The following is a 27,950-nucleotide window of genomic DNA, read 5'->3' as shown; positions in this document are numbered from 1 at the left end:
TCAAGGCTGGTATAAGGTCAGCAGAGAGGTAGAAACAGGGGAGTACTCACATGGAGGCTCCCAGGGTCCCAACCTTTCCCACCCACTGTGTTCTACAGCCTCTCTTGGACCTGCTCGCTCTGTGCCTGGCGAAGTTCAGAGCTGAGCCCAGTCTCTGACACGACTGGCACAGGAAGAGGTCTGGCAGTCCCATTAGCATGCCTGATTTTCTCCTCCTTTATTAAATGACTGTTTGAAGATGTAATTACAGTTGAAGGTGACACGTTAGAAAGAACAGGTGCATTGAAGGCATAAGAGTGCTTACAAACCCAGCTCTTGAAGTGGGGGCAGGAAAGGGACAAGGATTAAAAAGATGTGAGTGATGTGACCCACAGTGGGCAGAGTGGGTGGACATGGCCCTCTAGCTCAGCTATATAGCCTCTGGGCAAGTAGCTGTGGAGAAGGCTTGGCTCAGCAGGCAGAGCTCCCCAGGGGTCCCAGAAGTACAGGGCCCTGCAAGCCAGGGCCAGCTCCACCCTTACATCCCCCTCCCCACATACACACACACACACTCACACCACCTATGTGTGATGTCAGCCCCCAAAAGGTAACAGGAAAAGTTCAGAACAACAAAAAAAACCCCTCAAAGTAAAAAGGCTAAGTGTAGCAGAGTAATACAGAAATATATACACAGGCCATGGCCCCCAAGGTGGCCTCTGGTCACTCAGGGACGGGGCACTGCAGAGTCCCTGTGGTACAAAGTGCAGGGCCTCAGTACACGGAGCTGTTCCGGATGCCACAGCACAGCACCATGCTCAGAATCATCTCGAAGATCTGCGGGAGGGAGGGACATTGTCAGCACCTAGGACCTTGGGGGAGGGACATACCCACCCACCAAACAGGCCGTGGGCTCACCATGATGACAGCTACCACGATGGCTGCAATACCGATGAGGTACAACTTCCCAGAGAAGAGCTCATCGATTTTCTGATGGCAATCCTCCTGCAGGAATGGCCAGAGGGTAGTAACAGTCAGTGGCTAAGTCACAGCCATCACCCTACTCGGTGGGGCTTATGTCCCACAGCTTATCTTCCATCCAAAAATAAACTTAAAACACATGGACCTGCTCGCCTTCTCTATCACTGGGTAGTTTCTGACCTCACTAGTACCCTAGGCTTACCAGTATGTATAAGGGGCCACTCAAGAGGGCAGTTTCCCAGAATATTGTGGGGGATAATCCAGGCTATCAGGATCCAGTGCCCCACTATTTGAGATGTTCTGTGAGCCTTTCTGAGGTTCTGCCTGAAGTGCTGATCTTACTGGTTGGCCACATTCACCCTACCTACTACCCAGGATATGATGCCCACCCCCACTCCATGTCACCTTCAGGAGGGAGTTAAATGGGGTGGTGCCAGTGGGACACAGGCTGTTCTTCAGCACAGAGGTGGTCAGTGCAGTGAGTTGGTTGGAGCCACAGCAGTTGAGCTGCAAAGAGCAAGAGCATCATTGTCAGCTTAGTTTCAGGAGACAAGGGAAAGGTCAGGTACGTGAAACACTGTCACCCCCAAATACTCTTGGGAGCTGGCCTGCCCTGTTTATCACACTGCTCAAGAGCCCTGTTCTTCCAAACCCTTGGGCAAATGAGGCCCATTAGGTTCCTACCTGCGGACCTACAAATCAGAGGAGACACTTAGCCAGGCCCTGTCCAGTTGCTGAGGTCTGGGAACAGACAGGACTCATTCCCACAAATCATACACACCAGGACTCCCACAACCTGCCCTCCCTGCTCCAGCCTAGCTGTACCGTCTCGTGGAAGGTCTTCACCACAGCCTTGGCATTGTTGGCATCATCATCCACCACAGCCTGTTGAAGGGCCTGGTCATAGAACTGCTTCACGTCCTTGGCGATCTGGGGGAGAATCATAGTCACATGCAGCATGGGGACCACCATCAAGAGCACTCAGCTTCCCCTGATGTATGTGCTCAACCTGATGCCACCTCTTTTGTTGAGTTCCCAAGGCCCTCCTACCAGCAGGCACCAGAAATTCAAGAAGCACCCTATAACCCATGGGCTCAGAGAAGTCCACACCTGTTGCCTGGGCAAAGGGCATATTTCCCTCCTCAGTGAACCCAGGCTCACCTGGTCTTTGTTTACGAAACCCCAGATGCCAGCAGCCACCTCACAGGCAAACAGGATCACAAGGCAGGTGAAGAACTAGGGGAAAGAAGAGGTCAGAGCCTTGACCAGCAAGACCAAGGCTGGCCATCTACAGGTGCCCACATGACCAACAACAATGTGCCAAGGGGGTTGAACATATCCACCAACCATGTCCTGATTAAGAATGAGCCACACAGAACCATAAAAGACAGAGCCTGATGCAGCTTAGCACTGAGATGTCCAAGTTCTCATGGCCTCACCCTGGTCCCTGCTTTGTAGGAAGTGGCTGGTACAGGAGATGCAGTTAACAAACCCAAGTGTCCACAGCCTTCAGGGAGGCACATGCAGCAATATGCCCTACAACCTTGATTGACCTCCATTTCCTTACCCCCTTTATCCTACATTCATGGGCAGGTTAAAATATGAAGAATGGCTTCAGGTTCCCCAGCTTTTGATACTGGCTGGCCAGGCTCTAGAAGACATATCTAGGACTCAGCTCCACCAGTAGCTACTGTGGCCAGGAGCACTAAGGCTAGCTTTAGGGATGAGGCACCCCTCTGGAGTTTATGCTTTTCTAAAGAGAAACTCCCTCTGTCAATAGGAGTCTTCAGAGTCAGACTCAATGGAAATGAAGCAAACAGAAAGACCAAAACCTTGGGGAAGACAGAGGTTGCCAGAAACCCTACTCCCAGCTCCACAGCTCTTCCTACTTACCGTCCCCAGCAGGCACTGGGACTCCTGGATGGCCCCATAGCACCCCAGGAAGCCCACAAACATCATCACGGCTCCCACAGCAATGAGAATGTAGATGCCTGGGGAGGGGAAGAACTGAATGAGCAGGCTGCATGCATCACTACCTGAGACAGGAGCGTCTCACCCACAATAGGCAGAGTTTGGCAATGTGAGCTTTTTGAGCCTCAGTGTCCGCCTCCTGGAGGAGCTGCCACTGCCACCAGAGGACAAAACAGAAGTTCAGTGCCCAGAGAACACAGGTGATCTGCACTTCACAGCTATGCTCTGCCCTGTAGCCGGCTCCCCCTTCCTCACCTCACCCCACCCCGCCATGCTTCTCAGAAAAGGAACCCTCAGCACTCACTGTAGAGGGCTGAGATAGACTACCCATCTCAGTGCATGAGATGGGGAAGCAGCTTGGGTATCAGCTATTGGCCTGAGGGTGGATGTCCAGGACTCCCAGTGCTGGGTGAGTGTGAAGGCAAAGACAGGCTATGCCAGCAACCAACTCCAGACACCTCATCTCAGGCACACTGGTGTATAACCGTTCTGCTCACCTAACTCTAAGGATGGGAACCTATGGTTGGGGTGGCTGGATGGCAGACAGAAGATAGGGGCAGCTTGAACAGAACACGCAACACTTGTCACATATACAGGCTGGGCTGTGAATTTACAGGGGAGCATTGTGACCCATGCATGAGGCACCAGCTGGGTCATGTCCCTGTTTCAGTGCCCTCAGTACCACTCAGCCCCTGGGAAAGACCACTGTGTCTCTGCACAGCCGTCCATCTCTTGGTCCCTCAGCAAACGCAGCCCATCCCCCAGTCTCCACAGCAACACTACCAAGCAGTTCAAGCTTCCTTGTACAAAGCCAGGCCCATTGTCCGCTGGCTGGCCAGTCTAGGGGCAAAGGCGCCATGGCCAGGACCTACTGCCAGGCTTAGAAACAGGCCAGATTGTGGGCCTGACTTCCCTTGACCTCACTAAACACATCTGGTCCAGGGAAAGCCTCCTACCAGGGCTGCCTAGCAACTGGCTCCCCCTCTGCCTCCAGACAGGCAGAGCGATTTCAACCAGACCCCTGGAACTCAGGCCCTGAAACCTCAACCTCAAGATGAAGTAGGCTCTGTCACTACATCAGGCTCATCAGGGGGATGCACACAGGGCACCTAACACACAGGAACTTTCGCTGGACTGCCTACAGACCCTCCTAGACCTAGCATATGACCTATCTGAAGGCTCTGGGGTGTTGTCTGAAGTGCTCCCCTGTAAATTCACAGCCCAGCCCGTATATGTGACAAGTGTTGGGTGCTCTGCTCAAGCTGCCCCTATCTTCTGTCAGCCATCCAGCCACCCCACCCACAGGTTCCCATCCTTAGTTAGGTGAGCAGAACGGTTATACACCAGTGTGCCTGAGATGAGGTGTCTGGAGCTGGGTATTGGCATAGCCTGTCTTTGCCTTCACACTCACCCAGCACTGGGAGCCCTGGGCATCCACCCCCATTCCAATAGCTAAGCAAGCCCCTGAACCAACTCTCCTAAGCACTAGACAAAGTGCCTTTGTCAGGGCCACATCTGCTCCTAGCAGGGCTCAGTTCAGGGGCAGCAGGGGCATCCAGAAAAGCCAATTCAGAATGGGCAGGGAGATGGCAGTCAGAGTAGTTCCCACCCATAGGCCATGGGCCTTGCTGCCCAGGGCCGAACCTGCCACACAGACCAGTGCCCAAGGCTATTTCCTCAGTGCCCAGGAGGTCATGACCACAGGAAGGCAGGTGGCGGAGCATCTCTGGAGCTGGGCCAGATGTAGACTATGGTGAAACATGAGGGCAGAGACCTATCTGCTTCCTAGGCCACCCTATCTGGGCTCTGCAGGGTACCCAGCCTCTCCTGCCACATCAGTGCAAAGCGGGAGCTTTGGCATAGCCTCTCAGCATTCACCTTGCGGAAGGCCCAGAGCCAGGAAAGAGTCCTTCACAGGCCAGGACTCCTGTCTCTGATGCCCAGATTACCCTTGTGAAGATGCTCATACTGGTTGCTACACAACAGGCTGCGGTCTCTGTATGAACTGGTGAGCAGCCTCCTCCTCTTCTGAAGGCACCAGATCCAAGGAGGGATAGCTAGTGTGGGACATTGCCCACTAACACCCAGACCTGAAAACTGCTATTCCTAATGGCTTTCCTCAAAGGAGACCAGGTTCTGCCCCTGCCCACACTGCCTGGACCCCAAGCCTGACCACTTTACCTATGGGGAGGCTGCAGGGAGGGTACAAGGAGGAAGGAAAAACAGTCAACCATGGGGTGACGACAGCCTTTGGCTGCCCTGGAACACTTGGGTAGAAAGGAAGAATACTGGCTGTTTCTGACCTCCCAACACCCACCCCCTCAGCCTTCAAGCATGTCTACCAAGCCTCTTCTAGGCTCCACACAAGAGGGAGAATCCACCTCAGATCCTTGATGAGAGCTAGGAGCTTTGAAAGGGCAGAGGCATCTCCAAACACTTCTTGAGTTCCAAGGGTGCCAAGTCCCCCTTTTCAGGGAGAAAGCAGGAGAGTTGCCTCCCTGAGTACAGCACAGCATAGCATAACATAGCATAGTATAACACAGCATAGCACAACAGCCCTCTTCCTGCTTTCCCTGCTTGGGAGGGAGGGAGGGCGTTCAATCCCCCACAGGCGGCCTAATAAGGCAGGTGTAGCAGTCTGGCCTGTGTGCTGGGGGGTGGAGGCGGGCATCTGAGTCATCTACTGACCGCCCAGTCTCCAGCCCTCCCCAACTCAGGACCTAGGGCCTCAGCTGTTGCTAGCCCAGGCATCCAGCCCCACCCTGCCCAGGGAGGTTCACCAGAAATGTCCATGTTAAAATAAGCAAGGTCTCACAAGGCTCCTGCCCCACCCAGCTGCTTTCCTTCTGCCTAGCCTAGTCTCAGATCTGTCAAGTCCCCAGCAGCACTATACTCAATTTAACTCTCTCGTCTCAAGAGCCCCTCTTGTGGGCAGCCTCCCTGCCCAGCACATACTAGACTTAGGCCACTGCCAGTTCTAATGCCCCACCCACCAGCCTCATCCTGGAAGCCCTCCCTGACTGTTCTCGGCGTGTGACTAGCCCCTGCCTCCTTGTTACTCACCCACATAGAAGGTGCTGGGTGCTGGTCTGTCTCCTAGTTCCAGGTAGAGCAGGCTGGTGGTCTGCGGGTCATGACGCAACCACAGAGCCACACCTAGGATCACGCCTCCAGCCAGCTAGGAAAAAAAAAAAATCAAGAACAATGTCACACAGAGGCCAGAGCACTGTGGGGCGATAGAATCCTACTAAAATTATCATGCAGAGCCATCATTTCTAGTTGTGGGGACAGACCCCCAACCAGGACCAAGGTTCTGTCCATTCATTGTCTGAGCTACTGTCCACTGGGGGCCCTGGACCCCACCAGCTCCTCTGAACTGTGACTACAGAACAGAGTTCAGTTGTACCCCCCCAACACTGCATGACACATATAAGAAGGTTTGGGATGAAAATGTGGCTCCATTGATAATTATCGAATGCTTTACCACATAGGGAACCCTGGGTTCCATCCCAGTACCACATATACCAGGTTTGGTGGCACATGCCTGTCATCCCAGACCTTGAGAGATAGAGGCAGGAGGATCAGGACTTGAAGATCAAGTTGAGTTTGAGATCAGCTTGGGCTATATGAGACCTTGTCTCCTAAAAAATAAAATAAAATAAAAATCTTTTTCTACTGATCTCAAGTTCTAGATTGACCAACTATGCACTTTTTTTATCTGAGAAGTGTGGCTAGAGGCCACAGTGAGGCCTAGCCATTCCGGATGCTGGTGGGCTCTCCTCTGGTGCCCTGTCCCAACAGTCCTGAGATTGTTTAGGGACTGCCATGGGCAGGGTACTGGGAAGAACCCTGTGTCAGGAACACCAAGTTCTCCTTGCCAGGAGGAGAGGGGTGACAATGTGATGTCACCGGGCCCCACAGGGGGAAGCAGCAGGGCACCACCTACCATGGCTTCGTGTGAAGCGCTATAATAGAAGCATCTGGAAGCAGGAGGTAGCTCTCAGGACAGACCAAGGGAGAGGCAGTCTCTTCCCCATTACTAAGCATCCTCTTCTCGTAGAGTCAATGACTCTGCCCAGAACACACAGGAAACAGAAACCAAAACCTGGGCCTGATCAAAAGCACCAGGTGGGCCACTTCCTGCTTTGGGGATCCAGGCCAGAACACAAGTTCAAGAAAGCTCCCTGGAATCCCCAAGCAGGCTGGTTCTGGAAAGAGCACCTATGGGACCCACCTACTTCCTTCTACCCTAGGATCCTGTCCTCTGCCTAACTCTCAGAGAGGAAGCTGGGGGCACTTTCTGCAGAGCACCATCACTTTGGACTCGTACCCCACGAGCCCTGTGGTTTCTTAGCTTCCTCTATAAGTTTTAATTAGTTTTCACACTCTGGTCAAGGGGGGATGAGCCCTCAACCTCTACCAGAGCCTGAGAGAACAGGGCCTCTGGAACAGCAATCAAGGCCACACTGTGCACCTGTTGCCCAACTCACACATGGCATGGAGGCTGGGACCCTTAGAGTACCCTCCTGTGCTAAGGTCCTAGTGATGCTGGGGACCCCCAGAACTTCCAGAACCTTACAGGGACAGCTCTGTGCTTATACACCCTTCAGAGTCTAGCCTTCAGCCTGGGCAGCAGAGGCAGGAGGGTAGGGCCTGCCTCCAACAGGCAGCACTCCTCCTGAGCTGGCTTGAGTGGAGGAGGTGACCGGCCTGAGTTGCCCTGGTAACCTGGCTTCCTTTGCAGCTTTGAAACGTTATGTATTTTGTTTGGGAACTGGACCAGAGGTCACTCTGAGATGTTCCAGGGCAGAAGGACTAGGTGGCATGCCTTCTCCCCATGCTTCCCTCTGTGGTAAAAAGACCCCATGGTGACAAACCCTGACAGTTACAGAAGCTGAGGGGTAGCTGGTGGGTCACCTTGCCTTCCTCGGTCTGTGTACTTACCTATAAAACAGGTGAGCATGCAACCATGCCCAACTCAGACTTCTCTACTGTGAGCTGGGGGGCAGAAGTGGGTGAGGGATGATATTCAGCCCAGCCCCAAAGCCTACTAATGTGGGTGTCTGGCCAGGCCACCACTTACAGGCATGTTTTATGGAAGAGGTAGGGTCAGGAAGCTAACTCCAGAAAAGTCAACCTTCAACCAGAAAAGAGGCCAAACTGGGGTAGGAGGGGTAGGGGTAGTCGAGACAGAGGGGAATGGGGGACTTGACCACTCAGCTTACTGTCTCAGAGGTAATCAGAGTTGAGTGGGAGAGGGGGGAGGGGAGAGGAAGAAATGCTAGTCATTGGGCTGGCTGCCTCCAGCAATGTGACCCTCCACCCCCTGCTCTGGGGAGAGGTAGAGGAAGTGCTGGGAAAATTAAGGGGCCTAGGAAGGTGGGACAGGGGTCTTCAAGTAGTAAGAGGCTGGAAAGGACCCCCAGCTTCAAAATGTTATCTAACATGACCAAACAGACAAGGAACTTCCAAGACGCTATGGTAAGAAAGCTAACCACCCATGTTTCACGAGATATACGTACACAGAGATAGGGCACCCAAGGACGGAGTGAGGCTACCATTCTTACATCATGAAGCACCAAAGAGCCACAGGAGATTACCAATCTACCCACTAATCCCAAATTGCTACCGGTGTGGCAGGGCTGGGTGGGGTGGTGCTGCCGCACTGGCGAGCAGCTTGTCGTTTCTGAGAAAGTTAGCTGGCGCCTCCTACTCACCACAGCCAGCCTAGCACCTCAAGCTTTACACTCATGTCTCCCCAAACTTCCCCTGTTACAGCCCAACCCAGAGCAGTCCATATGTCTCCTGACCGATGAATGGCCATCACATGCCAGAGCCTCCGGGGAAAGGACAGACCCACAAGATAGCAGGGAGGGCAGTTCAATTATGCTGAGAGAAGGGGGCACAGAGAGGAGGAAGCAGCTCGTGCCTTCCGACTCTGTTCATATCAAAGTAGAACTCAAAGTCTGTTCAAGATAGTGCAGTGATAACCCAGCAGAAGATCTGGGGTGAGAAGGAAGAGAAGGGACCACAAAGGACCCGAGGATGCTCTGGGGCACATCCACTCTCCTGATGGTGCTAACAGTTTCACGGGGTATACATGCTGACTCTGTTATATGTCAGTCACAGCTCCAGAAAGCTATTATTTAACCCCAGCTTCAGTCCAGTCCCTGGATCAGAGGCTATGCTAAAGTACATTCCCCAGGCCTGTGGGGTGTCCCAGTGATTAGCAGCAATCAGACTGGCACACATCTTGTCTATAGAACCATAAGTTTAGAATGATCTGCAAAAACTTGGGCACCCATAAAAAAAAAAAAAAAAAAAAAAAAAAAAAAAAAAAAAAAAAAAACAACCAAAAAACAAAACAGTTCAGTGTCAATGGAACTTTGGAGCGGTGCCATTGGGCCGAGCACAGGTAAGGCTAAGGGTGGCCGGAGCCTCTAGCTGTGTCATATCTGAGCTGGGGACCTCAGGCCCATCTCAGCCTCCTCCATTCTTATCTTCATTTGTAAACAGGGGGAGGAATACACACAGGCTGCAACATATCTCACTGTGTTTAGCTCTTGACAGAGCTGAGGAGGTGATCCACAAGGAACTACCAACATTAGGATCTAGGATTTCTTCATGCATCTACTCAGGGGCCTAAGCCACCTCTGCCCTAAGCTTCTCTTCTCCAGGTGGGTCCACCTGCTTCTGTGGCCTAAGAGACCTTCTGCTTAGAGGTGGGGGTAGGAAGTGCCAGGTGGCATGTCCAGGTTCCTGGAGCTCCTTCCACAGCACAGAAGGTTGCATTCATGACTCTATACAGGATTATGTTGTTTCCTCCTTCTTGAGGGCTAACACATAACAGACTCAAACTTTAACAAGACGAGGAGCTGCCAAGCACGCTGGGTCCCTGCCCGGCTGGTTTTGCGGTTTCCCAGAAGTGACTGAAAGAGAACAGGCCTGGGACAGCATTCTACTCTGTGCTAACTGCCCACGGCCAGCCCTTGGCCAGACCTCAGATGGGGGCGTCTCTGGAGCTTTCCTACTGCTACACATATGCACCCCTCCAGGAAGGGACAGAGCTCCCGTCACCAGTCTGGTAGGTCTGAATGGTTACCCCAGATACCCGACATGCTCCAGAAGGCTGACTGTAACCTCAGCTTGTTCCTTTAAGTGACCCTCTGTGCCTCAGGAGAAGAATCAAAGGCAGAGGCAGACAGGGGTGAGGCTTGTTCAACACCTCCTAGGTACATGGTGCACAGCGGAAGGTGAACCAGAAAGTGCCCACCCGCCTAAGCAACTGGAAGTTTCTGAGGGTCTAAGAACCTCCCCGGCGAAGGCAGAGGTTGTGAAGATCAAAGGCAGTGGGGGGAAGAAGGCTTCCCTGGGCAGCTGGGATAAGCCAGAGTAAAGATACTCAGACTGGTTATTTTTAGGAGCTGGGGCACAGGTGAGGTGGAGAGGCTGATGGAGGGAGGCGACTTAGGTGCTGCTCTTCCGACCTGGGCCCCTGCGAGTTGACGTCGTGCGCTCAGGCACCACAGGGGGACAGGGCCTCGTCAGGGCATGGAAGAAGAGGAGAAGGCCAGATTCCTCTTTGAGAGATACAGGATCCTGCTCAGGCCTTCCTAGGAGGTAAAGACTTGCAGTTCACCAAAGGAAGCTCAGGAAGGAAGCTGGAGAGAGGGGCAGGAATCCTTGCCTTGGCCAGGAAGTACGGTTCCTTTCACAAGGCCCCTCACTTCAGGAAGCCACTGTCCTGACATCTAAAAATAGGTGGCAAAGCAAAAGCCTAGCTCTGGGGCCCAACTGACAGGCTGGGGAGGGGGCGGGGTATAAAGGGCCAAGGCATGGCCACGGGAGGATACACTGCTGTCGTGAGGTACAGGAGATTAGGCTGGCCTATCTCAGCTCTGCCGGTTCAGGTCCAGGCTATAAGGCTCCTCAGACAGAAGCTGGCAGGAGCCTTCCCCACCCACCCCACGCTCTCCTCTAGGAAGGCCAGGTTTTTTTGTTTGTTTGTTTGTTTGTTTGAGACAGGGTTTCTCTATGTAGCTTTGGAGCCTTCCCTGGAACTCACTCTGTAGCCTAGACTGGCCTCGAAGTCACAAGAGATCCGCCTGCCTCTGCCTCCCAAGTGCTGGGATTAAAGGCGTGCGCCACCGCCGCCTGGCTTGGAAGGCTAGGGTCTTGTGAGACCCTGCAGGGAGTGTGTGTGGACCCAGATGGCCACAGTGATCTGCCAGAGGTGACTACAGTAGGGGCAGCAGAGAGGCCAGGCTGTTTGCTTCAGAGAAAGCTCAGGTGGCCCTGGTACCTGGAAGGACAAAGGAAGGCAGGGGACCGAAGAGTGGGTAGAAGAGTTCTATGTAGCTCGTGTGTTACCACCAGCAGCACCAAGAAGTTTCCATCTGCTCCAAGCCAGGCATGGCCCTCTGTCCCAACCATGTCCCATGCAAGGTTGTGGGGCTGGCACACTTGGACTATGGCACATGGTGGCCGAGTGGGGGTATGGTTCTACCCCATCCCACTTCCTCCTCATGTGGCAGCTAGTTGCCTGGAAACCTCAGTCTCCTTATCACTGGCAAGGGTCAGATAGCTGCCCAGCGGAGTGCTACTTTGGGTGAGCTGTTATCATGGTCTCTAGAGTACAGAGGAAGACTGTTCCCAGGGGCTAAGGCCAGGCCATGCCCTCAGGATAAGGACTTTCAATCAAGAAAAGTGAGAGGGTGAATTTAAGCACTAGCGGGTGGGTGGCAGCTACAGTTTGTGCTTGCCACACAACCCTGCCACACTGGGTCCCACTCCAGAGCTCAGGGATGGTATTTCAGGAGGACAGGTGGCCTGGGCTGGGCTTCCTCATTCCTGCACCTGCCTCACCAGACACCTTTAAATACCCCTGGGACCTTCCTGGTAAGCTCCAGCACAGAGCCGACATTGATGCCTGACCACAGGTAAACAAGTCACAGAGTGCCACAGACCCACCCTGAGAAAGTGCTGACGACCCAAGCTGACATAAAGTGTGGAGTGAGCTGTGAGACAGCACCAAGGAAGCACAGGGAACTGGCGGGGGGGGGGGGGGGGGGGGGCTATCACCCAACATCTTCTGCCCAAACTGCCTGGCTCCCGGGCTCTTTCCTGGATTACAAACTCAAGGTGCTTTGGGGCTATAAGATCCTGGGCACTCGGGTTTTCACGTACCTCCCTGCACTCCCAGCCCTGCAGCCCTCCCCAGACTTCACATGCAGGAAGCAAGTGCCCTCTCCTAACACCCCTTGTAGTTACTTTGGAGCCAGCTCAGGATGCCCACCACCAGCTGATCCCTGGCCAATCCCTTATGAACAGCTCTCCAAAACATAGAGCCCAGCCAGAGGATCCCAAATGGTTCTGAATGACACAGCCTTTGCCCTATAGCTGGCCAAAGTAGCTTAGATTGGATACAGAAGTGTCCTCTCTCTGTCTCTCTGTCTCTGTCTCTGTCTCTGTCTCTCTCTCTCTCTCTCTCTCTCTCTCTCTCTCTCTCTCTCTCTCTCGTGTGTGTGTGTGTGTGTGTGTGTGTGTGTGTGTGTGTGTGTGTGTATTGTAGGGGGAGGTACTGGGGAGTCATAGTCAGTCAAGAGGTTCCTGGAAGGCTACTGGTATGCCAGGTCATACTACATCCTACAGAACAGCTGAAGGCCACCAAAGGCCAGTTCTCAGCACATCTGGGACTCTAGCAAGAGTCCTAGGAACAAAATGGGTACCTATAGGGCCTCAGAGACACCCAGCACTCACAGCATGTCCTATCTGGTTCCCTGGTGTCATGGCCAGAGCCACTGGTACCTGGACTTCTCCACAACCCCGCCCCACCCTACCCCCGCCTACGCCCTCTCCAAAGGCCAGGCCTGGGTGCAAGCACGACTTCCTACTACCTCCCTGGGGCACCTGGACTCTAAGCCTATTGATTTTGTGACTGAGGTTCCTCCCCTTGGCGGGACTCTGGGTGCTGGAATCAAGGTTGGCAGGGGTTGGCGCGCCACATGAAGCAGCAAAGAAGCTCCATTTGAGGAAGCGAGACGAACTAGGAGGGAAGTGCCGAGAGAAAGCCTGAAGGGTCCAGAAAGAATCGGGTGAGGGCTCTTATTATGAGGTGGCGGTGTATGGGAACCAGAGCAGAGGCTGCCAGAGGGCTTCCCACTTCATTACTCCAGCTCTGTGCCCTCCACGCAGACATCCATCCTTCTTTGAAGCCAGCCCAGGGACCGACCACAGACTTCCCCTTCTCAGGCAGCCCAGCCCACTGATTGTCTTTCCCAAAGCTGGGCAAGCTGACAGCCTGGGGGAACAAGGGGAAGTCTGCTCTCCCACTGGTGAAGCGAGGCACAGGAAGTCCTCATTCCACCCTGAGCCCACAGGGATTGCGGCCCCTCTGCCGGAAGGAAGACAGCAGACAGCTAGGTGGCAGACAGTCATGTGCAGTCTGGAGAATTAAATGCCAGTTAAGAGGCTGTAATCAGCCTTTTGTGGTGGGTCTGGCTGCCTGGGCCACTGAAGGGGGCCACTGGCAGCCTTAGGCTGGAGGAGTGGCTAGTTCTGTGCAAAGAACACAGCTCCTATCCCAGTGAGGACCAGGGGTAGCCTTCTCCCCTTACCCGACTACACTAGTAGGGACGTTATCATATGAGGCTCCTACAAGACCCACCCCAGGACATAGGCTGGCAGGGTGATAAACAGGGACACCATGCCCTGCTCTCCTGCCCTACTCCCAGCAGGAGTCAGGAGACAGGTCTCTCTACCCTAGACCTGTCCCAGAGGACAGGTATCTACCCTGCTTCTAAGAGCATCTTACACAGCCTCTGCCGAATCTGCTCACTTCAGGTTTATGTCTTGTCTCGTGTATCTTGGGAGTCCAGAACTCTGCTGGTCCCAAAGTAGGCTCTGGACAAGACAGGTCAAGTGTGGGTCTCAGCCCCAGGAGGCTTGCTGGGCATGGGAGCATGAGCAGGCAGGCTAGGGTGCCGGGATGTCCCCTCCCACAGAAAAGCCACTTTAATCATTCAACTGGACATTTAAAAAGTGCCCATCGAGACATTACTGTCACCAAATCTCACTTCTAGAGCCTCCATACCCACCATGGGCCCACAGGCCTCCTCAGCCCCCTCCCCGGGCACTTTTTACACCATTACTCAGTTCTCCTTGGCCCAGCTCCCTGTTGGACACTGTGCCCAGCATCCATTTCCTACGCCTTCTCCATTGCCAAGCCTCTTGCTCCACTCCAGAGTGCATGAGCTAGTCTGCCCACAGTCCCAGGGGACCGGGACCCCCAGAACTCCCACTTTAGAGGGAGGAAGTGGAGGCTGAGGACCAGAGCAGTGGGCTGGGGCTCCCCAAAGGTTTGACCTCATGGCATCAGGAAACTCCCAGCCACAGGACAAGCCTTGCCACACGGGGCACAGAGGAAGCCCCTCTGCCAGGGAGGTGTTCACCAGTTGTGGCCTGGCTCTGCTCCATATCCCTGCCCACTGTGGGGGCCAACATGGGTGGGGAGGAGAGATCCATGAGATTGTGAAAGGACATGGTTTTCACTGTTCTGCAGTCAGTAAGCAGGCCCCTGGGAGCAGGGAGAGGCTTCAGAACTGTTTTCCTGGAGCCTCAACAGAGAATACCCCCCAGGGATGTGTTGGGACTCCACCCCAGCTGCCTGGGAAACAATCAGCCTCATCGAACCCCAGCCTCCAGGGAGCCTGAGGGGCTACCAGCTTGATCAGGTGGGTGGGTCAAAAAGAAATACCCAGCAGGTCCCTGATATTCCACATCTGGGGCTTAAGGGCCAGCAGAGGGACTCCTTGAGTGTGCATTTAACCCCCAGGGCATGCCCAGACAGAGCAAGCTTAACTCCATCACCCATGGTGTTCCCTGGGGTCACTGTGACTGAGAACCGGGGTCTCCTCAGCAGGCCATGCAGCATAGTCCCAGCTGAGTTCAGTCCAGTCTCTGCCCATCCCCAACATCTTACTGATCCCTACCCCACCCTACCCCGCCCTGACCCGCCCATGGATCTTCAGCAATCCAAGACAGAAAACAGGTGTCCCCTGTCCTACACACTCACTCTAGGGGCCCTCTTCAAAGTTCGCCCTCCCAGCTTCAACTTCAGAGACTGTTTGGGCATAACCTCATTTCTTCCTGTGAAAAAGGAGGATGGAGGGAACAGCAGTCTGTGCACTGCAGGGGGGAGGGGGTGGCAACACTGACCAGTGGAGTGGCCAGCACTGCTCACTCAAGTCTCTGCAGGCAGGTCTGTTAGACTCTACCCCTCCTCATTCTCAACCCAGTCAGGAAATGGAAACAAGCACACACCACCAACGGTCGCTCCCCAGCAGTGAAGACAGTCGGCACCAAGGGGCCCCTGGAGACCCTCCTATACCCAAGTCTCCATTCCAAGGTGACCAAATGGGTGTGCGCTTCTTTCCGAAGTGGACTGCCCAGCTCAGACCCCGTATGTCTGAAAAGATCTTCAAGCCCCCGGTTTGTACAGACCCCAGATCTTTGCACTACCCTGGCCTGTGCCAACTCAAAACTGCATACCCCCTTCCTCTCAAAAGCCTCCACAGAACCTTAAGGGCCAGGCCAGGGCTGTAATCTGTGCGGGAGACGACAGACAAGGAGGAGGGGCAGCTGGGGGGTGGGGTGGGCAGGAACTGGGGCATGCTGCGCAGCAGCACGCGGGCCACCCCGTTCTTTTCTAGGCCCGGAGCTCGAGCATCCCAGGGTGGCAATACCAAGCTGGAGAGCAAGCAAGGGTGGTGTAATATTGGGGTGGACATCTCCAAGGCAAGTACGGAGTGTGCCCCCACCACTTCGAGGCCGCCCATCCAGGGGCGGTGGCTACGATGAGCTCATGGGGGCGGGGCGCCAAGATCCCGCCCTTCTCGAACCCCCTCAGTGCTCGCTAAGCAGGATGGTCCCCAAAACAGCGTTCACGAGGATGCTTACACCCCCCTCCACAGTTGAAGGCTCCGAGTTACGTGGCTCTAGCCCGCAGACCCTTGCACCGGTCCCCAGCATTCAGAGGCGACAGGCCAGCGATCCCCTGATTCCCCGGCCCCAGAAGACCCTCGAGCAGAGAGGCCCGGAAGCTCAGCTCCAGGCCCTAGCCCGGTTGGAAAGGGGCGCCAGGCCCCCGGCCGGCGCACGGAGCCCACAGGTGGCGCCGCAACTTCACGGCCGCGCTGCGCCCTCTCAGCTGGGCCTAGCGCACTACCCAGCCTGGCAGCCGAGGGTTCGCCCCGTCCCCAGTTCCCAGTGGCTGCTCACCCAGAAGACGAAATTGAAGACGAAGAGCAGGTATTTGATGCATTTGGTGCAACCCTCCACCCCCATGGCGGCGCTCGGCCTGCGGAGCTTGGGCTGGTTCTGGAGCGGGCGGTCTGGGGACGCAGGACTGGGGTCCGGGGCTGGCAGGTGGCCAGGGGCGCTGGCGGGCCGGTGGACTGGGATATGAAGAACGAGACGCGGGGTAGAGAAGGGCTGGAGGCCTAGCAGGAAACGCGAGAGTCGCTACCGCTTAGAAGCAGGGGCGCGCTCGCTTGGACCGGGCGCGCGCGGAGCTCCGCACTCTTTATAGACCGCTAGGTCCCGCCCCTTCGAGGCCCCGCCCCGAGGACGCTCCTCCCCAGGCCCCGCCTCCCGCCTGCGGGGGTGCCTGGTCTAGGGGTGCTTGGGTGTTGCCACCTCAGTCCCAGAGTAACCGTTCGAGAACTCAGTGCAGATGGTTCTCACGGTCTCCTTGCTCTGTGTTGCGCAGGATATTCCCCAAGCTTCCTGAGGACTCCTAACCCCCGGGGGCACGCTGCTGGGTCAAGACCGAGGACTGGCCACAAGATACCTCCCCCCGCAAAGAACCCCCACTTACTTCCCTTTACTCAGGCGCCTTGGACTTTCCCCGAGGGTTCCTCAGTGGAGGTGTCTCGACAGGAAAGGGTCTTAAAAGTTAGCATGCTCTGTGTATGTATCTCTTAGGCAGCAACTTGGATAGGTCTGAAGGTCTAGGATGGAATTCTATGTATTCCCTGGCTAATCCCAAGTCCCACAGATAAGAGTCCCTGGCTGCAGTTTTGGAAAGTGCGTTTGGGAAGGTCACTAGTGTACCCAGTGTCCATAGCAAATCTTGTAGCTGGAGCACCCTCAGGGGCACCTTCAAATACTATATTCTTTCTGCCCTGGCTGTGCCTTCCAAGAGTCCATCCTCTATCCTCTGACTGGCTCCCTAAAAGTTAGGGCTATAAGGAAGTGAGAAAAGATTCGGGGAGGGCTCCCTTCCCAGCTGAGGAATGGCTGCTGTCACCATAGATGATGTTCCAGTGAAACTTTTTGGCACCTCCTTCCTGAACTGGAGGACAGCCTGGCTGTTTCATCAGCAGGGACACACTGGAGACCGTGGAAGGGCCAGTTCCCAAGACCCAGCTTTTTCCAGTTCACTCCCTGTTCTTAAAACTTTGAGCAGTTAAGGGCATGTTCCCTGCCAGGCGGTGGTGCATGCCTTTTAATCCCAGTACTCAGGAGGCAGAGGCAGGTGAATCTCTGTGAGTTCGAGGCCAGCCTGGTCTACAGAGTGAGTTCCAGGACAGGCTCCAAAAGCTACACAGAGAAACCTTGTCTTGAAAAACCAAAAACCAAAACAAAACAAAAAAAGGACATGTTCCCTATGAGGCTCACCCCTGGCACCCCTCTGGCTACAGGGCACTGGAAGTTTGTTTACAAAGGAATATATATAATTTTAATTTTGAGACAGTCTTGCTAAGTAGTCCTGGCTTTCTGGGAACTTATAGAGCTCTGCCTGCCTCTGCTTCCCGAGTGCTGCGATTAGAGGTGTGGGCCACCATGCCCAGGAGTCTAAAGAACTAAAATTTGAACTGTGTATAACTTACATGTACACCTTATGGTTGGCCAGTAGCTTCCTGTGGGGAGCTACTCTTCTGGAATCACCTACTCTGCTAGGGCTAGTAGGTGTCTTGAGGGTTAATTTGTGCATTTGTTTTGGCTTTGTAACAGGTTAGTATAGCTGCTACAGTAAAGGATTATACCTTTTATATAGTTCCTATAGGCTGAAGTTTTGTTACATTAGAAGTAACTCAAGTCACCAATGCTGAAGTGACATCACAATAAAAGTCATTTGAGTCCCCACAAGGGAGTCTGTAAGGATTCTTTTTGTTTAAAGGAGGAAAGAACAGTCCTTGCATGTGCAGAGATGGGCACCTGCTCTCTCATCAGCTCTTCACTCTCTCCAGTGATGGGGACACCTCATGCCCAAAATGGGGGATGCAAATTGAAGGTCATGCAGGGCCAGCTGTTTTGTCTATGTACTGTGTAGTACATCAGGTTTTTAGTGAGTTCCATTGTGTGCCAGGAACTTCTCCAAGAACTGGCTATGGGCAGCCTAGAAGCCACAGCCACTCCCTTTGGGGCCCTTAGGCTCTGGTCACATCAATGCCAAGAAGAGAGTTTCCAGGATGCTTGACCAATCACAGTGGGTAGTTTTTTGTAGATCAGTTTCCTTCAAATTAAAACATCACATTCTGGAGGGAAGGTATTAAGACTAGGAAGTGAACAACTAACAAGTCTCAGAAGTTCCTGACACTTACAAGGTCCCTTCTTCCCCAAGGACATGTAAACAGGAAGAGAGCCTATGCTCTGACCTTTGTTGAGGTGCTAGAGCTCCAGGATTCCAGCTTTTGGGAGCCATCATCCATGCTGGGGTTTTTGGTGATACAGCTGCCTTTGAGTTTTCTCTGATCCTGTAAGTAACGCCTCATCCATACTCCTGTAAGTAGCCCAATGAACTGCTTGGTTTACCAAGTTGGACTTTTGTGGAATCTTTCTTTGGTCTGCTGTCAGTTCCTTTTCTGAAGTGAATGTTTATGTTCATGTACATGTTCATGTTTATGAACTGATGTTCATGTTGCATTTCCTTAGGGAAATGTCACACAATAGTAGTAGACCTGCACTGTGGGTCTTAGAGGAGCTGAAAGATGGGTCCAGACTCTCATACCTGAGAAGCCTTGTGGGCTGAGAGAGCCATTCCAGGTCAATGCACAGAAAGGAAGCTCTCTTGGGCCCAGGAGAAGATGTAGGCAGGAGAAAGACAGGTCTGGGTTAGGTGGAAGGCTGACTTAGGCGCATTCTGTTCCAGTTGATGGGGGTGGGTGGGGAGCTACCTCATAGGCTCTAGGAGACTTGCTGAGAGGACTGTTGGCAAGCGTTTATGGGGCCACCTTGCAGGGCCTGCACCTGTGAGCACCACATCTAAGTTCCCTGCCTAACATCCTGCCAGCTTGGCTATGAGGACATGGGGAGACCAACAGGCCAGCTTGGTAGGACATGTGTCAGGTAGGTACCCAGAGAGTGCATCAGAGAAGGGCCCCTGGGTTAGCTCAGCCTGACTATCTCTCTTTTCTTGGCTCTAAGACATCAGTGAGGGAAGGCAGATGAGCTGTGGTAGGAAATGAGGGAGCCTAACCCTGGGATGGGAGGTTTCTCCCTGCTTTCGCCTGGCCAGCGGGTGTGGGAAGGTGGGAAGAGCAGGCCTTCATAGCCAGGGCTTGTCTCAAAATTCTCCTGCCAGTGTGACTTGGTATTGGCTGCTCAGTTTCCCCAGTGTGACAGAGATGCGGCAGAGTGTCTCTAGGTGGGTAAGGGCAAAATGTCCTTGTCATTTGGAGCAGGGCCTGGCCTATGGGAAACTCAAGGTCAAGTCCTGTTTGGCCCAGTCCCAGGGTCTTGTGACTCACTCCACAGAGGGCTCCTGCTGTGTGTGTTTGGCAGGAGGTAGGGGGAGGTTGTTGCCCAGCCACTCTCTCGGTTTCCTGAAATTCATGACGACTACCCAAATGGGCTGTTTCTGCAGCGCTTGCTCAAGTGAGGAGGTTGGCCACTGCCATTTCTGCTTGCTAGAGATTCATATGCAGGTCAGGGAGCAAGACAGCTGTGTATTAAAAGAGCTCAGCATCCAAAAACAACCAGAGCAGTGCCAGACAAAACTCTTGTGAGCATCTCCATAGAGACAGGAAATGCAGCCCTCTACTCTCTAAGCTCCACACTCTCCTCTTAGAGTACCTCATTCACCAGCAATAGAAGGGGAGCTGCCCTCTAGACAGAGGAAGGACTGGAGATTTATAAAAGTCCTGAGCCTGTGTCCTCTCAAGGAAGCCTGGAGTCTCCTCACCCGGAAAGGTCAGAGACAAGACAAGATGAAACAAACAAGACAGTCTCAGCATTTCTCCCCAGGGTTCTAGGCAGGATGATTGGGCAAGATGGAAACAGCACCGTTAGAAAAGGACCTAGTACCATGGAAAAGGACAGCGTGCTGGTAAATGCTTAAAGTTCCCTATGAGACATACCTACAGGCTTGTCTGTGAAGGAGTTTCTAGACTGGGTTGACTAAAGAGGGAAGACCCACCCTAAATGTGAGCTGGGGTCCTAGAGTGATGAAAAGCAGAAAGTATGCTGAGCACCAGTGTTCATCTCTCTGTTTCCTGATTGTTGGTATAATGTGATGGGTTGCCTCAGATCCCTATGCCCATGCCTTCCCTGATATTATGGGATGTACCCTTGAACTGTGAGCCTGAATACATCTTTTCTTCCTTAAATCGCTTTGTCAGGTATTTTAGGCACAGCAAGAAGAAAATTAACACTTGGATGAGTAAAGATGTTTAACAATGCGGCAGATATAAAATCAATATGCAAAAGACAAACAGATGTATAGACTAGTAGTGAACATCCAAGATGGAGTCTAAGTGGCAATTTCATTTAGAATAGCAGCAGAAAGAACAAAACATCAAGGAATGGAGTCGCTACGGGACATGTGTGAGACCTGCAGACTTGGAAGGAACTAGGATCTAACCTTATGAGGGGATCTCCCTTCATGGGTCAAAGACAAACTTATCATTCAGGTAGTAACATTAAAGAATTTGTCTGGCTTTTTACATGCTGATTCTAGATTCAAGGCTATTTTCTTTTTAAAATTTTTGTTAAAAATTACATTCTATTGGCCGGGCGGTGGTGGCGCACGCCTTTAATCCCAGCACTTGGGAGGCAGAGACAGGCGGATCTCTGTGAGTTCAAAGCTAGCCTGGTCTACAAAGCAAGTTCCAGGAAAGGTGCAAAGCTACACAGAGAAACCCTGTCTCAAAAAACCAAAAAAAAATTTACATTCTATGTATTTATTCTGTGTGTATTATGCTCAAATACACACTTGTGTGCCTACATACATGCTATAGCAGGTGTGTGGAAGTCAGAACAACTAGAGTCTCTCCTTCCAATATGTGGATCCTGTGGATTGAACTTAAGTCACCAAGCTTGGCAGCAAGTACCTTTACCCACTGAACCATCTTGCCAGCCTCTGACCCTAAATTCACAGGGAAAGGCAAGGGACTCAGAATAGCCAAAACAACCTTGAGAAAGAACAGAGGCAGAGGGTTTATACTTCCTGATTCTCACTACAGAGCTATAGTAGTCAGGAGAGTATGGTTCTAATGTCAGGCGTAGTAGAACATGGTAGAACATGGTTGTACTCCTGGCATTTAAAGGGTGAAGGCAGGAGAGTCAGGAGTTCAAAGCCAGCCTGGGCTACATGAGACCTTGTCTCCAAAAGTGGGGAGACAGAGAAACAGTGTAAGTATAGCTATCTTAGTCTGCTTTCTATTGCTTTGATAATACCAAGGCCAAACACAACTTGGGAAGTGTCTTAGTTAGGATTACTGTTGCTGTGATGAAACATCATGACCCAAGCAGCTTGGAGAGGAAGGGGTTTCTTTGGCTTATGCTTCCATATAACTGTTAATCATCAAAAGAAGTTAGGACAGGAACTCAAAACAGAACAGAAGCCTGAAGGCAGGAGCTGATGCAGAGATGTCGGGTGCTGCTTACTGGCTTGCTCTTCGTGACTTCCTCAGCCTGCTTTTTTTTTTTTTTTTTTTTTTTTTTTTTTTATAGAATCCACAGCCTGAGGATGTCCCCAGCCCTTCCATATCACTAATTGAAAAAATGCCTTACAGGCTTGCCTAACAGCCTGATCTTAAGGAGGCATTTTCTTAATTGAGGTTCCCCCCTCTCAGATGACTTTAGCTTGTGTTAAGTTGACATAAAACTAGTCAGCATGGGGAGGAAGAAGTTTATTATTTGGCTTATACATTCCAATCATAGTCCATCATGAAGGAAGCCAAGACAGGAACTGAAGCAGAGGCCATGGAGAAATGCTGCTTATTGACTTGCTTCTCATGGCTTGCTTAGTTTTTTTTTTGTTTTTTTTTTTTTAATACAACCCAGGACCACTTGCTCAGGTGTGGCACCATCCATTATCTGAGCCCTCCCATATCCATAATTAATAAAGAAAATGCCTCACAGACTTGCCTACAGGCCAATTTGATGAAGGCTTTTTCTCAGTTGAGGTTTCCTCTTCCCATGTGACTCTAACTTGTATCAGGTTAACAAAAACAAACAAACAAACAAAAAAAACCCAAAAAACCAAAAATTAACGAACATGGTAGCAATGGAGATCAATGGAATAAATAGAATTGAAATTCTAGAAATAGATCTTTGATTTTAAATGAGAGGACAAGACAACTCAGTGGAGAGAAGAGTCTTCCTAGCACATGGCTCTGGTATAGCCATCCTTGTATACAGAAAAACCAAGGTAAATCTATTGAATATCACATCTGCCAACATTATGATCAAAATGAGACCTAGGGGATAGAGAGATGACTCACTGGTTAAGAGCACTGGCTGCTCTTCAAGGGGAATTGGGTTCAGTTCACAGCACCCACATGGCAGCTCACCTGTAACTCCAATTTCAGGGGATCTGAGGCCTTCATTTGGCTTCCATTGGCATTGGGCATGCATATAATGTGCAGACATGCATGGAGGCAAAACACCTATACACAAAAAATAATTAAAAATTAATTACATAAAAATCTTAAGTCTGGCGGTGATGGTGAACATCTTTAATCCCAGCACTTGGAGGCAGAGGCAGGTGGATCCCTGTGAGTTTGAGGTCAGCCTCGTCTAAAGAGCAAGTTCTAGGACAGCTAGGATGAAATTCTATTGAAGAAGAAGGAGAAGGAGAAGAAGGAAGGAGGAGGAGGAGGAGGAGGAGGAGGAGGAGAAGAAGAGGAAGAAGAAGAAGAAGAAGAAGAAGAAGAAGAAGAAGAAGAAGAAGAAGAAGAAGAAGAAGAAGAAGAAGGAGAAATAGGTCTTAGTGACCTTGTGTTAGACAGCAGTTTCCTTTCTATGACCAAACACACAAACAGCAAAAGAAAAAACAGAAGCACCGTTCCATGGGCTTGGTCTCAGGCTGTATAAAAAAAGAGAAAGGGAGCTGAGCACCAGCATTCATATCTCTGCTTCCTGACTGTGAATGGATGTGACCAGCTGCCTCACCATCATGCCGTCTGCCATCTTGCCTTCCCCGCCAGGAGCCTCAAACCCAGAGGCAAAAAAAACTCTTCCTTAAGTTGGCTTTGACAGATATTCTGCCACAACAATGAGAAAAGTAACTAACACGATATTTGTACTAAAAGGGGAAGTCCAAGCATTGTATTAGCAGGAGATTGCTCCGATTTGTTGAGGAAAAGGGAATTGAAAACCATATTTGTGAATCTGTCATGCTCCTTTCTTTGGCTAGCAGACTACTGAGACAATGGACCTGAGAAATTAGAATTTCCCCAGAAATACGCTGGGAGAAGAAAAGATTGAATTGGTAGAACAACCAGAAGAGGGTTTTGTTTCCTGAAGAAAGGTGTACACCTTGTCAAAGGACCTTGTAGGAAAGATTTAGGAGCTGAGAGAATGGTGGGCCAAGGGCCCCACACATGGATCAGGACTGCTTAGTTATGCATACCAGCATCCTCTAAACCTCAGCCTCACATCAGGACCCTGAAGATGGACTTGGGGCAGGGCATCTCTGGATCTCTCTGTCCCTTTTCCCAATGTAACCATGTTGGATAAATCTCCTCCTTTCTGCTTATTAATTTGTCTCTTGAAAAAGATTTGTTTTCATATTATTTATGTGTAAATGTGTCTGTGTATGCGTGTGCTCTCTCTGTCTCTGTCTCTTTCATGGTATGCGCACAGGAGTCTCTGGGGTTGTAGTTACGGGTTGTTGTGAGCTGTCTGACGGGGTGCTCAGAATCAAATGGGTCCTCTGCAAGAGCAGCTGTTCTAACCACTGAGCCATGTCTCTAGCCCCTTTACTTGACTCTTTTAACTAGCTTATGAAGGATGGGTAGCCAAGTCTGGCTTGTTGGGACTCAGGCAGTGACTCTAAATTCAGTAATACCCTCTAGGCATATAAGCACCCAGTACCCAGAGTGTTTCACTTCTCCACCCAAATGGTAAATAGAGACCACAAAATGGGCTGAACTTCCAGTATCTGTTTGCCATGCTCTCTGTAATTCTGTATGTGTGTGATAGGAATGGAAGAGGATGGGATCCTTTCAAGGACAAGATTTCTTTTTAAAAGGAACCTGTGACAACTGGCTGTTGTTGCAACCAATAGCTACCTTTGCCCTGTCAGAAGAGGAAAGTCTCTGTTGTCATAAATCCTCTGAAATCCCCCAAAGGAAATCTGAATTTGTCTTGAGGGGATTGATGACCAGGAAATTTCATCCATGTATTTACCCATATGTAGAAACTTGTGTGCTGGTGGGATGTTCTGTTTGTCCTGTGGGAGCCCATTCTTGGGTTCCTCATGGCTTTACCCAGCAGGTCTGCATAGAGGATGATTAGGACCACGGGCCTGAGTAGTGCAGGTGTCTGAGATGGTCTGCACTTGGCTGTGCTGGGGTATGGTCTGTATGTCAAGTTGCTCTGATTGGTCAATAAATAAAACACTGATTGGCCATGGCTAGGCAGCAAGTATAGGCAGGACTAACAGAGAGGAGAAAAGAAAGATCAGGAAGGCAAAAGGGGTCACTGCCAGCCGCTGCCAGGACAAGCAGCATGTGAAGATGCCAGTAAGCCACAAGCCACGTGGCAAGGTATAGATTTATGGAAATGGATTTATTTAAGATATAAGAACAGTTAGCAAGAAGCCTGCCACGGCCATACAGTTTGTAAGCAATATAAGTCTCTGTGTTTACTTGGTTGGGTCTGAGCGGCTGTGGGACTGGCAGGTGACAAAGATTTGTCCTGACTGTGGGCAAGGCAGGAAAACTCTAGCTACACTTGTGTTTTTACATCCAAGGTCAGTGAAAACACATCCGTACAACAATGGATCCATGTACTTTTGTGCCAGCATTTGTTATCATAGCCAAAAAGTGGAACCAGGACTGGTGAGGTGGCTTAGCAGTTCAGAGAGCTTGCTGCTCAATCATGGGAGCCTGAGTCTGCATCCCAGCATCCACAGCCAGTGGCTTACAGTGACCTGTAGATTCAGCTCCAAAGGTTCTAATGCCCTCTTCTGGCCTCCGTGGGCACTGCATGCACATGATGCACATACATGAAGACAAAGCACCCATACACTTTTATAATGACCAATCTTGGCTGTTAACTTGACTACATCTGGAATCAACTAAAACTCAAGAAGTTGAACATTCCCATGAAGAATTTACTTGATTGGATCATTTGAGGATAGGGAGACCCACCCTAAATCTGGGCCACACCTCCTGGTGGCAGCCCATATAAAAGAACATGAAGGAAACTTGCTTTTTTTTTTTTCTTTTCTGTTTTCCCTCACTGTCACTGGCATGTTCACCTGTCTTGTTGGTAAGCATTCCTTTGCTGATGTTAGAACCTACTTTTTCATGATTCCAGCATATATCAAAGACCAGCATCTCTTCAGAAACCTTCCAGGACTCCAGCACCAGATTGGGGCTGCAGAGACATCCAATCTCATGAACTAGACAACTACCAGATTCTTGCCTTTCCACTGGGAGACTGCTGTTGTTGGAATATCTGGACCACAGCTTGTAAGTCATTCTAATAAATTCCCTTTTAATATATATTAATATATACTCATTCTATCAGTTCTATTCCCTTAGAGAATCTAATGTACATCTAAAAATAAAATAATATGCTGGGTGGTGGTGGTGCATGCCTTTAATCCCAGCACTAGGGAAGCAGAGGCAGGCAGATCTCTGAGTTCAAGGCAAGCCTGGTCTACAGATCGAGTTCCAGGACAGCAAGGGCTACACATAGAAATCCTATCTCAAAACAAAATACCCATCAAGTGGCAAATGTATCAACATGACATTGTCCAGACTGCAGAGTGTAACGGAACCATTAAAATCAAGGAAGCCATGATACGTACTATAGCTCTGATGAGCCTTGAAAATGCTGAGTCAGGTATGGTGACACATGCCTGTAACCTAGAAGACAGAGGCAAGAGGATCTCCATAAGTTCCATGCCAACCAGGACTATAAAGTAAGACCCCCGTCTCAAAACAAAGTCCTTAAATGTTTTGTTAATGAAAGAGGGAGGCCCGGTGTGAAAGACCACGTATTCAACACTTTATTTTAAAGTGCTGAGGAAAGTCAGGTGCAAGCCTTTGATCCCAGAGCACTTGAGAGGCAGAGGCAGGCAGTTCTCTGTGAGTTCGAAGCCAGCCTTGTCTACATAGAGTTTCAGGATAGCCAGAGCTTCACAGAGAGACCCTGTCTCAAAAAAAAAAATTAAAGTGCTGAGAGTATGTAAATTAATAATAGTAGAATGACAGAGATAGAAGGGAGATTTGCTTTTGCTGGAGCTTGGAGGGTGGTGCTAATGGTACCCAAGAGACCTCACCCTATCTTTGGGGTATGAAAGTGATCTAAGACTAGGCAATAGTTCGGGCTGCACACATCTCCCTACTGAGAACATGGACTCCAGTCTGTCCATGGGAAGCTTTTGTGGTAGATAATTTGTGGCTGCACAAGATATAAAATATCTCAAAATCCAGCTCAGGCGGGCCTCCACAGCAGGTGGCTGGTCTGAGAAAGGAGGTGCAGAAACAGGAGTGTGTGCCTTGGGGTTGATTTAGGGAGCGTACTTGGAGTTCTCTAGCTGGTCCTGTCTGAGTTCAGGGACCCAGACTTTCCCTACTGTGGCCTGATGCTTAGGGCTTATTACCTAGAGGTTAGGCTCTCCTTTCAAGGGTTCCAAATCCTAGAGTCCTGTGTAGACATTATCTCTTTGGGGGAATGCCTTAGTTAGCTTTAACTGTCAACTTGACACAGCCTGGAGTCAGGTGAGAAAGGTATCTCAATTGAGGGACTGTCTAGATCAGATTGGCCTGTGGGCATGTCTATGGGGGATTGTCTTGATTGTTAAATGATGTAGGAGAGCCCATCCCATTGTGGGTGGCACCATTCTCTAGGCAGGTAGTCCTGGGATATATAACAAAGCCAGCCAAGCATCAGTCTGCAAACAAACCAGCAAGCAACATTACTCCATGGATTCTGCTTCAAGTTCCTGTCCTCCTTTCTCTCAATGATAGACTGTAATCCAGACTTATGAGCCAAGTAAACAATTTCTTCCCCTGACTTTCCCTAGGTTTTCGATCGTGGTGTTTTATCACAGCAACAGAAAACAAATTAGAACAGGAAGTCATTTCTCATTCTGGTCATCACATTTAGCAGATCAGGAGAGCGCTGGGGCGAGAGGGAGCAGACAGAAAATAAGAGGGCCTGTCACCAAGTTAGGGGACTTGGGAGGAACCAGAAGGTGATGAGAAAAGGATGATCTCTGCCCTGCAGTGGTGGCTGTGTGGTTAAGCAGAGACATAACTGAGGCTTGTGCTGGACACTTGGTCAGCATGTAGACAAAGCCCCCAGGCCATGGGAAGGAAGTGAGAGGAAAGGCTAGAGTCTGAGCCTGGGCCTAGGGACCCTGGAGGGTCAGGCTGTGCTTTTAAGTGTTCTCTGTGGTGGAAGGAGAACCAGCAGGGGGTCAGGGAAACCCACAAGGGCAGCAGTGCAGGTCCAGGAAGAGCTGCCAGCGGCTGGCCTGTGGACAGAGATCGTCAAGAGGTCACCAGCAAGGGAGACTTTCCTGCTTCAGGGACAACAAACAGTCCCAACTTGTATGG

At 51.2% G+C, this 27,950-nt stretch overlaps 1 protein-coding gene and 1 non-coding gene across 7 annotated transcripts in view; one reads left to right on the top strand and one right to left on the bottom strand.

The window, feature by feature from the left end:
• Positions 1 to 192: 192 nt before the first annotated feature.
• Positions 193 to 16,532, bottom strand: Cd81 (CD81 molecule). Its single transcript, XM_006977295.4, has 8 exons — positions 16,207 to 16,532; positions 5,992 to 6,106; positions 2,851 to 2,948; positions 2,119 to 2,193; positions 1,783 to 1,887; positions 1,363 to 1,464; positions 895 to 981; positions 193 to 813 (listed from the first exon to the last, which is right to left on the bottom strand). The coding sequence occupies exons 1-8, from the start codon at positions 16,270 to 16,272 to the stop codon at positions 751 to 753; spliced, it is 711 nt and encodes a 236-aa protein (XP_006977357.1). The 5' UTR covers positions 16,273 to 16,532; the 3' UTR covers positions 193 to 750.
• An 83-nt stretch (positions 16,533 to 16,615) lies between these two features.
• LOC107401251 (uncharacterized) overlaps positions 16,616 to 27,950 on the top strand; it is a 66,094-nt gene continuing 54,759 nt past the window's right edge. For 5 of the 6 annotated variants that reach the window (XR_013046256.1, XR_013046254.1, XR_013046253.1 and 2 more), the window contains exons 1-2: positions 16,616 to 18,688; positions 25,699 to 25,853. This is a non-coding gene — a transcript (uncharacterized LOC107401251). Of the gene's footprint in view, positions 18,715 to 25,698; positions 25,854 to 27,950 lie in introns of all 6 variants that reach the window. The other variant, XR_006061781.2, reaches the window with a different exon arrangement.

The sequence above is a fragment of the Peromyscus maniculatus genome, chromosome 1, assembly GCF_049852395.1.
Source record: "Peromyscus maniculatus bairdii isolate BWxNUB_F1_BW_parent chromosome 1, HU_Pman_BW_mat_3.1, whole genome shotgun sequence".
NCBI lineage: Eukaryota > Metazoa > Chordata > Mammalia > Rodentia > Cricetidae > Peromyscus > Peromyscus maniculatus.
This window is presented reverse-complemented; position numbering and strand designations above follow the sequence as displayed.

What these genes read in the sequence shown, in the direction of transcription:
- Cd81 (XM_006977295.4), bottom strand. Translation starts at nt 16,272, where the DNA reads ATGGGGGTGGAGGGTTGCACCAAATGCATCAAATACCTGCTCTTCGTC. An exon ending in CCCAGTGCCTGCTGGGGACG is followed by an intron (nt 2,194 to 2,850) that starts GTAAGTAGGAAG and finishes TCTTTCCCCTAG; the next exon opens with TTCTTCACCTGCCTTGTGAT. An exon ending in CATTTAACTCCCTCCTGAAG is followed by an intron (nt 982 to 1,362) that starts GTGACATGGAGT and finishes CCATTCCTGCAG; the next exon opens with GAGGATTGCCATCAGAAAAT.